Source organism: Thermomyces dupontii (genome assembly GCF_041956625.1).
Source record: "Thermomyces dupontii strain NRRL 2155 unplaced genomic scaffold VTN31scaffold_10, whole genome shotgun sequence".
NCBI classification, from domain to species: domain Eukaryota; kingdom Fungi; phylum Ascomycota; class Eurotiomycetes; order Eurotiales; family Trichocomaceae; genus Thermomyces; species Thermomyces dupontii.
In genome coordinates, this window is record NW_027192316.1 from 351,413 (window position 1) to 365,479 (window position 14,067).

General features: G+C 51.0%; 3 protein-coding genes across 3 annotated transcripts; 2 read left to right on the forward strand and 1 right to left on the reverse strand.

The window, feature by feature from the left end:
* Positions 1–5,805: 5,805 nt before the first annotated feature.
* Positions 5,806–7,250, forward strand: VTN31DRAFT_1941 (uncharacterized protein; the record flags this gene model as incomplete). Its single annotated transcript, XM_069402054.1, has 6 exons — positions 5,806–5,988; positions 6,052–6,436; positions 6,492–6,609; positions 6,680–6,747; positions 6,803–6,833; positions 6,902–7,250. The coding sequence occupies 6 exons, from the start codon at positions 5,806–5,808 to the stop codon at positions 7,248–7,250; spliced, it is 1,134 nt and encodes a 377-aa protein (XP_069257570.1).
* Positions 7,251–9,390: 2,140 nt separating this feature from the next.
* Positions 9,391–11,756, reverse strand: VTN31DRAFT_1942 (uncharacterized protein; the record flags this gene model as incomplete). Its single annotated transcript, XM_069402055.1, has 3 exons — positions 9,391–10,930; positions 10,998–11,604; positions 11,654–11,756. The coding sequence occupies 3 exons, from the start codon at positions 11,754–11,756 to the stop codon at positions 9,391–9,393; spliced, it is 2,250 nt and encodes a 749-aa protein (XP_069257571.1).
* A 680-nt stretch (positions 11,757–12,436) lies between these two features.
* Positions 12,437–13,098, forward strand: VTN31DRAFT_1943 (uncharacterized protein; the record flags this gene model as incomplete). Its single annotated transcript, XM_069402056.1, has 5 exons — positions 12,437–12,470; positions 12,526–12,643; positions 12,714–12,781; positions 12,837–12,867; positions 12,936–13,098. 5 exons carry the CDS (start codon positions 12,437–12,439, stop codon positions 13,096–13,098), a joined length of 414 nt encoding a protein of 137 aa, XP_069257572.1.
* Positions 13,099–14,067: the final 969 nt, after the last annotated feature.

Consider the following 14,067-nt stretch of genomic DNA (forward strand, 5'->3'; position numbering starts at 1 on the left):
GCTAGAGCCAATTTCTTCCTCCCGGCATTACAACTACTTCGGCTACGATTGATGACTACTGTGTGCTGGATGGTGTAGCCGATTCCCTCCAAGTAACCACTGCGGTGACAAGGAACGAGCCTGGGTCGGAAATTCCGTAGGGGTGTCTGCTTTGAGAGTTGAGGTCAGGTCGCGGAACAAGAATTTTCCGAGATCCAAGGAACAAACTTACTTCCACGCTTGGTTAGTCCATGCGAGAGAACTGTTTGTACTGTAGTTTGATCAGTGATCAGTCCCACAGTCAGTGAATTGATGAATCGATCGATCGATCGATCACTTCGTAGTCCTGCTACTTGGCTATTCGCCAATCGGTTAGTCTTGACCAGTGGCCGATTTTGTGCGATCTCTCTCAGCGCTCATGGTACTTCCATCTGCAGCGCATGAACAAAGGAAAGCCTGGGACAGCAGACGCGCTTTCGAATGTAACAATTCAACCAGAAATCAAGCCGCTGCATTGAGCCCCTCCACGACAATGCAGCCTCACTATCCTTGCAAGCATTCGAGTGTACGGAGTATCTGACACGGTCTAACGACCATCCCCGGTTTCCCCCGGCTTCGGTATGGGTTTCATCTACGGCAATCAGAATCAGTTGGTTCGACAAGCTCTCTCACATTTGCCATCAATGACGCTCGAGAATAATGTTGCTTCATCTTCGCCGCCCTCTATCCTTTTTATGTGATCGTCCCAGTTCATCCTTCAGTACTTTTTTTTTTTTTTTTTTCTTTTTTCTTTTTCGAGCATACGGAGTACAGTACAACCATCATCGAGGGAGAAAAGAACAATCAGGAAGTAATACTGCTCTGCTCTGCTGACAAATGCACCGGACTTCTTTAAGACTCCCTTTGGAACTTGCGATGGTACTTATCTGACTTATCGTTCTCGATGCACCTGGCACAGGGGGTCAGAGCGGCCACACTCACTTGTGTACTGGAATTTGGCGGTCTGCCTCGTTGTCTCAACATGCCTCTACACCTAGTACTTACTACATACTAGTAGTACTATACCTGCCAGTGTTCATAGCACTTGTTGCACTGCAGATAGAAGGGTGGCCGCCAGGAAGAGTTTGCCAACCACCTACTATCGAGTTCATGCCTGGCACATGTGGTACGCGTTCGTGAAAAGAGATATGTCGAATAGCTGCCCAGCAATGCTCTTATGTAGGCCAATACGGAGTACTTCACTGTGTAACCCGATGCCTAGGAAGCCCGGTCAAGTCGCGTCTGACGCAGAAGTCTCTAAGAGGAACCTTGTATCCTGAGCCTGAGATATCTGCGCGTCAATCGGGGACCAGTATCTCGCGGAGGAGGCGTTCGTATGTTCGCGGGCAAGATCTTCGAGAAGGAGTGTTCCGGCGCATTGGGGTCGGCGTTGCTGCTGATACTGCGATTTCATAGTTCTACCGTTTCTGGTAGCAGTCCAAGGGGTCATCTCGTCCCGCCAACTTCTCTCTGTCTCGTTGATTGGGCAACCGGGAAAAGTCTCAAATGGCTGCAAAAGACGACAATTCAGGTACGAGGGAAGGCGCTTGCCGCGCACAAGGGCTGCAGGCTTTTTTAGGAGTCAAGGTTAGACCCCGGCAGATGGACTCGTACTTACAGTCTCCCAACGGTCCAACGGATGATTTGACCTACCACTTTCACAATTGCTGGCAAGATTGCGCCTTGCAGAGACGGCGGCAAGAAGGATGCAGGGGTTGCAGGGCTGCTGCAGGCTGACAGGGGCTCGGCGTCGGACTTTTATCTTTGGGAAGCGGATCGGTCCCTGAACTCTGAGTCGACCACAGAGTGATCCCTGCTTTACCTAGTGGATTGTCCCAACTCCAGTCGGCTTCAAATGCCCGTTGATGGTGAAACCAACGTACATGTCTTACTAGACTACAGTACGGAGTAGTTATATGTAACGGTGCAATTTGTTCTCCGTTCTCTGGATTTGATTCGGGACTCCTTAACGACGTCGTTGTCCGGAATCACGTGATTTCAAATGGCCAATGACCCAATCCCAACCATGGACAAGACCTGTCAAATGCTGTCGGTTCTTTGGTTCTTGGGCCCGGAGGCGCAGAATGACAACCATGACAGCAACATGACAGGCCCGTCACGGGGCGTCACCGTGATTTTCTTGGGGCATATTTGAAGGTTGTACCAGACTGGTACCAGGTACGGAGTACGAGTACTCTTAGTACCTACATACTCGTACTGGGTATCAGTTCCACCTCGAGTAAAAGCACTGCCGGAGAAGTTTTGAAGGGCAAGCAGATCACAATTCAAGCGCAAAATGACTGCTAGGCGTTCTCTCCTACAGTACTCCGGACAATTGGCCTTGTAGCAACTCCCGATGTCAGCACAGACCAGAAAGTCGTTCCTAGGTGTACGAATAGCTGTGTACTTACTAGATGTACGAGTAAGAGTACTAAATATTAATTTATTTTAGCTTGTTATGTTATTGAGGCCAGGCCGCCAAAGGAGTTGGGAGATGATAAGATCACAAGAAGCAACTGCATGAAAGTACTCCGACGGAGTTACCGGGGAAAAGGGCCTATACCTAACCTCAAGGTAGTGATGGTGTCAGTATGAATCCATCACCTTCGAGAACGTTGCAATTGATTGGATTCTCCTATATATATACGCCGTAACGGAGTACATTTTTCAAGAATCTTGCCAGGAAGGCGATTTGTAAAAATCCGCTGTCAACGTCAGGAGAGTCAATGGGCGGGCTGACCGCAACCAACGTCCAACAGCCCGCTGTCGGCTCGCATCAGTGTGTGTGTCAGGATCCCTGCGAGCCCGCCACCCGCTCTGACGCGAGACTCGAGAGAAGTGCTCTGGAGTGCTTGGACAAGGGACCTGAGAACTGGTGGACCAGTGGATCGAGTTGGGACCCCTTGGCACCTGCGCGGCTGCGCCATAGTTAGCCCACTGGCCCACTTCTCAGGCTGCAAATTCCGAGCACCGATCCAGTCCCATCGACGGTCCACCGGTTTTGAATGACTGTTAAGGTTAAAGGACGCTTCCTCCAAACTCGTATGTACGGAGTACAGTACGGAGGACTATGCGTTGAAAACCGGCAACTCACTCGTCGTCATGGTCATCCAAAGATCAGTCCTCCGACTCACTCAATGCCTCATTACCTATCACCTAGAAATAGTTAGCTGCCGTTATGGGATAAATGGCTCGCAGTTTACTCAGTAGAGTATGTCCAATTCGGTCTCAGCATCCAACCGATGGGATGTGGGATGACAAGTCGCCTTTAGGGACTAGAATCCCTCGTGGGGAAGGAAAAAGTGCACGGGCAATCGAGGCACGTGGCTTTTACCATACGGTAACAAAACGGGTGGAATTGAAAAATTAGGTTCAGTTACAAACAGCGAAACAGGTGGACCGAGGTGCAGGGGCCGATAGACGAGTTGGCGACGATTCTGGCCGACGAACTTGACAACTCGAGCCACTTGTTAGAACATTCTTAGATGAGCTTCTGCTTGGGAACTTGAAGTATGGACGGACTACCTACTTGTCCGAGTATGTACTTCGTCCCAGAATTGTCGTTTTAACGTTACTCCATACGTGTGCTTTCACAGGTACGGTAGATCTACCTCTTGTGAGGGGAGGATTGTTGCTTTTGATTGATCGTCTACTGATGTGCGTTGCGGAGGATTCGCTCTTTGCCTCATCTTGACTAACTATTTTGACTTCATTAACTAACTAACTCGTTGCGTTCATTGGTCTTCAGCTCCAGGCAGGATCGATAGCGGTCTGACAACCGGAAAGCCATTAGCATCTGCTTGAACTTGCAGGCATAGGATCTGGGGAGGAAGCAAAGTTCAGGCAAGTAGTCGGTTCATGTCTTCATGCAAATATCATCGCGGTCCCTGCTGTAGAGATGGCTAAGTTCTAAAGTTCCTGATGGAGCTTCACGGCGCCAAAGCCGCAAGTTCTCATGACACCATGTTCTATCGGTATCCCTTCGCTATGAGCAGGTATATCGACGTTCTACAGCTGTCCTGGTACAGGAAAAGTACCCAACTCGGCCATTCACATGGAACATTATGCATTAGCAGGCGGATACAGTCAAGTTTGTCCTCGGCAACGACAATAGCGCGGCTTTCGAATCGTTCACAACACACGCCCGGCCGCCCGGAGCAGTGATACTCGCCCAAATATGAAGCCGATCAGACCCGACTTCTTCAGGGATCTCAGTGACGGCCGGTTCGTTGGGCAGAAAGAGCTTTATCTGACAGAGAGCAATCGGAAAAATACTGTCTAGTATGCGGTTCTGGTGATGATGAAAAGCATCCGAGATTGCATCTCAAGAGGCAGATGTGCGACAGTGCAAGCACTGTACAAACAAGAAGATAACTAGTGAAAGGGAAAAGATTGTCGAACTGGGAACATGGTATCCAATCCAAGAGATGAATTGAACTGCTGAGAGCAGAGTGCTGCAAAATGCATTGCAGTAATTGTGCTGAAACCGCAGATCATAAGGACGTGCCGTCGAGAGACTCGAGATGAGCTCGCCAAACTTGAGGATCTGTACTCCGTACAGAGTAAGCTTCGCAGTACGATGCCGATCAAACACAGAGAGACTTGGAAAACCGAAACAAGACCTGGAAATTGGAAGAATGTGTGGGCTGGCACCATATCCCATGCTCCGTTGTCCATAATCCGAAGAATGGATCAAAAGATTCGAAGACCTCACTCCATGGAGTTCAAAGAAGATCGGGGAATGAATCCAGTCCAGCCGGATTCGTGAATTTCACAGGTGAGACGGTGACTATAACCGTTGTGGAATTAAGCTTTGCATTCGAACCAATCATATCGATTACCACAAAGGCCAGCCGAAAGTGTTCCGTCCATTACGTATCAAGGTTAGGTTATCGGTAAGTAATACCGTAACCTACCAGGTATCGTCCTTACGGAGTACTCCGCCAGCGCAAAACTGGAACTAGAACGACGCATGTCGATGAAAACCCTGAATCTCAATCCTGGCTTTCGTTTTCGAGAACCGACATACCTCGCACAGTAATACTCTCTATGTATGGAGCACCGTTCCTCATTCTTTCATTCGACAATACTATTGTTCCCGGATTCGAAGTAACCGCAGTCAGCATCAGAGGTCAAGTTACCGACTGATGTAGCTATTAGTAGCTCCTTATGCAATATGTGGAAATGCGCCGGACTCCAACTGCTCTGCTGCAAAGTAATTCGTCCTGACTATCGATTATTGGGTAATAACCTAATCACTGTTTGACTCGTATAACATACCAGGCAAGGTTATATATGCTAACAGTGGCCAATCCTGTGACGTTGCATACGCCATGTCCATTGTCCAGTCCCTAGTGGTTATTTAGCTTTCCGGTGCTTTTTTGCATCTCAAATCCCTGCCTGCGGAGAAGTGGGTAATCCAAAAAGGCAATTTGAAGTCAATTAGGGTTCAACCATTCGGTAGCGTTCCTGGCGTTTTTTGCAGGCTTCGAGTACTAGTACCTCTCGCTTTTCCCAAGTAAGAAAAGCTAGACGAATTCAATTGATCAGGAAGTCTGTAGCATGAAGACTTGGAAGTCTTGGAGTTCTGGACCAGAGGGTTTGGTCCTGCGGACGGAGTTTTACCAGAAAGACTAATAAAATCGAACCACTACTCAGCCAACCTGGCAGTTCTACTCCATGGTTGACAGAGGCAGTCCTCCTTTTTTATTCCTGGGCCTTGAGAGTTGAGGTTGGACTCCTTTTCCAATCAGCCATCCTCTTAGAAGAAGGGCTCTTGTCGACGAGATGGCGCAACAACCACCACCCAAACCGGATCTCGACCCAAATGATGACAAAGGCCCGAGGATTCTGGGTGTGCTTTGGTCCTTGACGGGCTTTACTGCCCTCATTGTTATGGCCAGAGTGTACATTCGGCTGGCGGTGGTGCGAAGCTTCGGTCTAGATGATTACTTGATCGTGCTTGGCATAGTATGACGCTTCGATCTCCTCCGTCACGTTGGATGTTGTGCGGTTTCTAACCAGATCGGTCAGATTATTGGTTTTGCGTACTGCGGCGTGAGCACTGCAGCTGTCGCCTACGGCTTCGGAAAGCATGCCTTCACATTAGATCAATACCACCTCGAAAAAGTCCTTCTCCTCGATAACGTCAGCTTCATATGGGGAATTCTCTTCTTCACCATCCCGAAGCTGGCCATCGCGGCGCTTCTGAATCGAATCTTGAACAGGAGCTTGATACAAAAAGTCATACTATGGAGCTTGACCGGATTTGCCGGTATCGTGTCCTGCATCTGCATTGTGGTCCTCTTCACCATGTGTGATCCGCCAGACGCGATGTGGAAACCTTGGCTTGTGGAGCAAGGTCTTGCAACCTGCCGCGATCAGATGATTCTCGTCAACTATGCAATTTTTACCGGAGGTACGTAGTCTTCGAAGGAATATTACAGTCTGCATGGGATTCTGATGCAGTTCAGCGTTCTCGGCGTTTACCGATCTCTTCCTCGCCATTTATCCGAGTACTGTATTGCTGAAGTTGAAGATGTCACTACGGAAGAGACTCGCCCTATGCGGCGCTTTAGGGCTTGGCTGCATGTAAGTAGCGGTCTCTTCAACTCAGAAGGTACAAGGCAGTGAGAGTAACGGCTAACCTGGGAAACTATAGCGCTACTGCCATGGCAATCGTGAAATGCGTCCAATTACCTGGGCTGAATGATAAAGTTGACTTTACTTGTGAGTTTCCTTACCTCAACATCCACGAGCAATCACAAATTGATGTTGGGAACAGACAGCACTTGTGATTTGGTCTTGTGGACTTGGTAAGTCATTTCACTCCCGTCGCCATTTCACAACAAGGTGCATCCTAATCCCGTTGTTTGTGATATAGCGTCGAGGCCAACGTTGTCGTTATTGCATCCTGTATCCCAACTTTACAGCCGCTCCTCGAGTTCCTTATGGGCAAACGCTCCTTGACGTCCTCCGGTCGCGGCACCAATGATTACAAGAACAGCTATGGGTACAACAGTTCGTCATATGGTGTTGGTAAACGATCACTACAGCGAAAGGACGACGTCGGTTTTACTGCTGTCGAGAGTCAAGAAAGTATCCTCGGTGACAACCAGCTGGAGAGTGGAAACGCTCATCCACTGACCCAAATCCGCCGGACGGATAACGTGACCGTCAACTATGAGACACGAGCAAACGGATATGCTGGCAAAGGACCTACCTCATGGTAGCGGCAGCATATTCGTCTCTCGGAATCCGCGTTTGTGTAGATCTATCCTGGTTCTTGCGGGAGGTTTCTTGGTGTTGATGGGTTATGATCTGACTCGGGATTCGGCTTGATCTTGTAAGGCCGAGCGGATTTGAAAATCAAGGGTTCATTAGGTTTTTATGTTCTCGTATGTTTTTTTTTTTTCTTTTGTATTCGGACTGTCCTTCATTATACCTACTGCAGTTCTTGGAGCTAGATTTTCGCTTTGACACAATTTGTTCAAGAATTGAGTCTTAAGACTGCGTGTTGATTACCAAGTTCTACTTTGAAACTGATTAAGATGAGTAGTTCAGATCCTCATCCCAGGTCCAAGGCCTAATACTTCATCTGGAGATGCAGAATAGTGTCTGCTCAGAACAGGTACGGAGTATTCCGTAGAGAGCAGTGATCGTACGCGGCATTCGTGCCAGGAGCACTCACTCGGACGCGAACCAGTACTCGCACTCGTACCCGTACTCCGTCCAGAATTCTGTCCATGATTACAGCGGCTTGCCATTCTGAGAATTTGGAACCGACAATCGACCGACGTCCCCCACAGTCCAGGAGGCCATACCGAGATACTTACCTTTGAGGAAGCCAAAAAAATGCGTCAGGAATTGGGTCAAAAAGAATCTTTCGGCATGCTCTGCTCGCTTAACGGCCCGAGTTGGCCCACGGACACGAAGCTTGGACTCAAGTTTGTCCACTTTGGCGCTGTTAAGTTCCAGTTCTTCACATCTTCTCGTCCCTGAGTGGAGCCAGAATGCAAGAGCAGTGTGCATACATACATACACTGTACAGTACGGAGTACCTAGAGCACCGCGCCGAGATTCGGGGGACAGCCAAGCGAGAGATGTTCTGAATCGGGCATTTCAACAACACAAAGCCAAAAAGGGGGTGTGGCTCTGGTGGGGGAAATTGCCGAGATGGGTTCCATGGAACGATGATGGTCGTGGCGTCCGGGAGTGTCGATCACGCTAGTCTAAATGTGGTTGGAATCAGTTTGGACTGGCTGTGAACACGTGAGGCACCGGAAACTCAATTCGGTCAAAGTCGGTTAACCTAGCCATAGCCCAACCTAGCCTATTTAACCAGATTGACGTTTGTCCTGTCCATTCTCCTAGGTCCATACATACATAAGTCGCTTTTGAGCCATAACCCGCCAAAAATTTAACAGGCCGCAGCGAAGCAGCTGCAAACGCGAGACTTGACGATAGTGATTTAGTCAACATAGTTGGCTCAAACGGGAGGCCATTGTTGCTTTGAATTAATCCACTAAACTGTGGTAGTAATCGTACTAAATACTACTCCGTATGTCATTGATGTTGGATACTCAAGGCCGGAAATGATTTACGAGCACCATCGTCCCCATGATGGGAATGCCCTCATTCACTGGTCTCTGCGTTGTTGGCTTGTACGGTGGGCATAGCAATTGGGAACTCACCTCTGAAATAATCCTGGTGGAAATGCTTCTGGCTTCACATCATTCTTGATTGCCTTGCAAGGGATGTTCTGGGCCGCCTGGCCAGGTTGGTATGGGAATCGAGGGATTCTTGTCCGAGTCCAGTAGCAAGATTGCCAGAGAGTGCAAGCAATTAGCTGAGCAAATTTTCGTCTACAAATTATGGACCAGTTCTTTGAGCGGATTTTTGGCTTGGATTCATCCTCGGGGTCTGAATTGGTTGTTGTTTCTCCTTCAACTCATACTATGCGCAGCTTGTAAAGTCATTTACAGATTCCCAATACTCCAAGAGGGCCGCTCTGCTCATCGACGCCGAAAAGGAGAGGGGAGTAACATGCCAACTTTATATTCGAGTCTTGGAGGCTTTTGGAGCGTCCTGGGCACGATGCGGCGCATCTCCATTAACATGGGGGCATCGACTCTGACAGATGCAAATTCATATTCAATAGAAAAGGTTGTACATGGTGGGATCGAGTACTACGCATCAGTAAATGCATTGCAGAATAATGAATGAAGAAGAGTTGAAAGACCAGGGATGTAGCGTCTCAGTTGTCGTTCAGTCACTGTCTTGAGGGGCCTGAGATACGGCGGAAAAATCGAAATGAACATTACTTGGGGATATTAGTCTTGAGGTTTTATTTACAATGTCAAATACCCACGATTACTGCTTCTCCAGGAACACCACCTTGCTGCCATACTCCGAGTCAAACGTAAACTGCAACCCCAGGTTCATCAGTGTCGCCCCCTTATACGTCGCATTACCATCCACCGTGTAGCGCGCCTCCGGATCCAGTCCCTGCAGCCGCACCCAGGGCGCCGCATGGTTAACATTCGGGCCCACTTGGAAGTAAAAAAGCACGGCCTGGCTGCCGTCTTCAGCGACAAACAGCGCCGCGGGCCACTGGCTCTCCTCGGGCAGCCGCAACCGGTAGAGGTCACCGTTGATGACGAGCGGGTTCACCTTCTCGGCGAGCTTGATCAGCCTGCGAACCTCCGGGTCATCCTGCAGTGTAGCCGGGTCGAGCTCAAGGCCGAAAGAGCCGCCCATCATGGCGACGTGCGCCCGGAACTCCAACGGCACGGTACGGCTGGTCTGGTGGTTAGGCACGGCGGACAGATGCGCACCCATGGTCGAGGGCGGGTATGCCAGGCTGGTGCCGAACTGGATGGTGATTCGGTCCACGCCGTCGGTGTTATCCGACGTCCAGATCTGGGGGAAGTAGTGCAGGATACCGGCGTCGAAGCGGCCGCCACCCGAGGCGCATCCTTCCCAAAGGACGTCTGGGAAGCGCGCGGACAAGGTATCGAGGACTCGGTACAGCCCGAGCATGTACTCATGGTAGGTCCTGGTGGAGGGCATCTCGTGCATTCCGCGGTTGTTGTCCCACTTGACATATGAGATGTCGGCGCTATTGAGCAGGTTGGTCATGAAGTCGATAATAAAGTCCTGCACTTCTGGAAGGGCCAGGTTCAAAACCAACTGGTTGCGCCTTTCTGTGCGTGGGTAGGACCCGGCGTGCAGGACCCAGTCGGGGTGTTCGCGGTAGAGGCTCGAGTTAGGGTTGACCATCTCCGGCTCGACCCAGATACCGAAACGCAACTTCTCACCTGCTGTACCATTCACAGGCAGGTTCGTGATCCTTTCGACGACCGGCTCCAGGCCATCTGGGAACCGGTCTGGATTCGGGGTCCAGTCGCCTAAGCCGGCCTTGTCCGAGGTCCGAGGGTACTTGTTGCCGAACCAGCCGTCGTCCATGACGAAGAGGCGGATCCCCAAAGCGGCCGACTGCCGGGCCAACCGCTCGATGCCGGTCTGGTTGTAGTCGAAGTAGACACCCTCCCAACTGTTCAGCAGCGGCGGGCGATCCAAGGTCGCGTACTTGCTGCGGATGAGATGCTTGCGGTAGAGCCGGTGGAACTTGCGTGACATGCCGCCGATGCCGTCGCTGCTGTACACGGAAACGCACTCGGGGGAGGTCAGGGTCTCGCCAGGGCCCAGGGTCCAGGAGAGCTGATCTGGATTGAACCCGATCAGGGCGCGGGTCAGGCCCTGCGAGCCTTTCTCGACCTGGGCTGAGAAGGAGCCGGTGTAGATGAGGTTGAAGCCCCATGCCTCGCCCTGCGACTCGGTGGTCGAGGGATGCGCCAGGACGAAGAAGGGGTTGTGCAGGTGAGAGGAGTAGCCGGTACTGCTACCAAACCTGCAAGTTCATGTTAGCATTGTGCACCTTCATCAATGTGTATAAAGAAGAAGAGTGGAAGACTCACCCCTGTACTCCATACTCAACTCGCCTCCGCATGCGATGCGCCTCTCGCGCCCAATCGCCCCGCAGACCGAGCAGATCCAGGTCCTCGAACGGAAAATCGACTGACATACTGGCCAGATGCTCGATTGTGATGTTACCGTTCCCCTTGTTCGTGATATTCACACTCCGCACGACAGCATCAAACTCCGGAAACACACTGTAGGACAGATCGGCCGCGACGGCACTATGGTTGTCATACAGATGCACCACCAGCGTTGTGACATCACCCGCCTCACCAAACGTCGCCGGCAACCCCGGCAAGCCCGGTTTCCCGTCCCGCACCTCGTGGCCCTGATACCGCAGGTCACTGACGGCGTAGCCGGCGGTCTGACGGATGCGCACGGCCGGGATGCGGAAATCGCCGCGGCCCTGGTCAGGGAACTCGCGACGAGTGCGGCCAATCATTCCGACCCAGCCATTGACGACGGGCTCTGGCGGAGAGGGGAGAGCGCCGCTCACGCTGGCTCCATAGTGGTCGGTGATGAGATCGCCGGTGGTGGTGTTGGCGTGGAAGACGTAGGACATGCCCGCGCCGTGGAGGGCGAAGGTGGTCCCGTCAACGACGATCGCTGAGCTGTTAGCAATCCTCGACCATGATCCTGTGCGAATTTCGCTTACCATTCGACCCGGACGTGCTTTGCGCCAGAGCCATGGGGCCCTGACTGCTGGCCGTCAACAGGCCTACAGCTGCCGCCACTGCCGCCGATGAGCGAAGCATCATTGGGTAGACCAACGCAACGGCTCAATAACTGATCCGAACTCACATTGTAAGGGGTGCCCGCTGTATTTAAGATGCACAGCACCTGGTCCCAGGCTTCGGACAAACCTCCGCACTTCAGCGGTCAGCCCTCACTTCTCCCGACTGTCCGACCACGGGCAATTTTCGGGGTTTTCCAAATTGCTCCGCTAGTTCTCTCCACAGGAGCGGCACTGGCTCCCCACGCCGGCACCCCGGTCTGGGGTGATCGTCCCTCGGCAGTCCGGAGTTCTTGATCCAACAGGGCGAGCTTGGGGAGTCGATATTCCGTACAATGACATCATCCACGGTATGCGGTGGACAGCGCTGCAGTTCCATGCCGGCTGAAACGCAGTGGTTGGTCCGGGGTTATCTCCGTTGGCTCGACCAGGTTCTCTCGACAGCATTGCAGACATCACCGGATCCTGGATACTCCGTCAGATTCAGGGATGTATCCGAGCGAATGTAGAGTACACATACTACTGTAGAGGGTTTGAAGCTACAAATTTAGGGCGGAGACACGGAGAAACCATGCTAACATAGCTCAATATGGTTTAGTGAGTCCACCTGCCAAGCCATTAGCGCGTTGGATCGGAAGTAGCTCCGGCTAAAATCTCGGCACATTATTTAAACGAACGGCCAAAAAAAATAAGTGTGCCGATCAGATGATTCTCGTCAACTATGCAATTTTTACCGGAGGTACGTAGTCTTCGAAGGAATATTACAGTCTGCATGGGATTCTGATGCAGTTCAGCGTTCTCGGCGTTTACCGATCTCTTCCTCGCCATTTATCCGAGTACTGTATTGCTGAAGTTGAAGATGTCACTACGGAAGAGACTCGCCCTATGCGGCGCTTTAGGGCTTGGCTGCATGTAAGTAGCGGTCTCTTCAACTCAGAAGGTACAAGGCAGTGAGAGTAACGGCTAACCTGGGAAACTATAGCGCTACTGCCATGGCAATCGTGAAATGCGTCCAATTACCTGGGCTGAATGATAAAGTTGACTTTACTTGTGAGTTTCCTTACCTCAACATCCACGAGCAATCACAAATTGATGTTGGGAACAGACAGCACTTGTGATTTGGTCTTGTGGACTTGGTAAGTCATTTCACTCCCGTCGCCATTTCACAACAAGGTGCATCCTAATCCCGTTGTTTGTGATATAGCGTCGAGGCCAACGTTGTCGTTATTGCATCCACCATGGACAAGACCTGTCAAATGCTGTCGGTTCTTTGGTTCTTGGGCCCGGAGGCGCAGAATGACAACCATGACAGCAACATGACAGGCCCGTCACGGGGCGTCACCGTGATTTTCTTGGGGCATATTTGAAGGTTGTACCAGACTGGTACCAGGTACGGAGTACGAGTACTCTTAGTACCTACATACTCGTACTGGGTATCAGTTCCACCTCGAGTAAAAGCACTGCCGGAGAAGTTTTGAAGGGCAAGCAGATCACAATTCAAGCGCAAAATGACTGCTAGGCGTTCTCTCCTACAGTACTCCGGACAATTGGCCTTGTAGCAACTCCCGATGTCAGCACAGACCAGAAAGTCGTTCCTAGGTGTACGAATAGCTGTGTACTTACTAGATGTACGAGTAAGAGTACTAAATATTAATTTATTTTAGCTTGTTATGTTATTGAGGCCAGGCCGCCAAAGGAGTTGGGAGATGATAAGATCACAAGAAGCAACTGCATGAAAGTACTCCGACGGAGTTACCGGGGAAAAGGGCCTATACCTAACCTCAAGGTAGTGATGGTGTCAGTATGAATCCATCACCTTCGAGAACGTTGCAATTGATTGGATTCTCCTATATATATACGCCGTAACGGAGTACATTTTTCAAGAATCTTGCCAGGAAGGCGATTTGTAAAAATCCGCTGTCAACGTCAGGAGAGTCAATGGGCGGGCTGACCGCAACCAACGTCCAACAGCCCGCTGTCGGCTCGCATCAGTGTGTGTGTCAGGATCCCTGCGAGCCCGCCACCCGCTCTGACGCGAGACTCGAGAGAAGTGCTCTGGAGTGCTTGGACAAGGGACCTGAGAACTGGTGGACCAGTGGATCGAGTTGGGACCCCTTGGCACCTGCGCGGCTGCGCCATAGTTAGCCCACTGGCCCACTTCTCAGGCTGCAAATTCCGAGCACCGATCCAGTCCCATCGACGGTCCACCGGTTTTGAATGACTGTTAAGGTTAAAGGACGCTTCCTCCAAACTCGTATGTACGGAGTACAGTACGGAGGACTATGCGTTGAAAACCGGCAACTCACTCGTCGTCATGGTCATCCAAAGATCAGTCC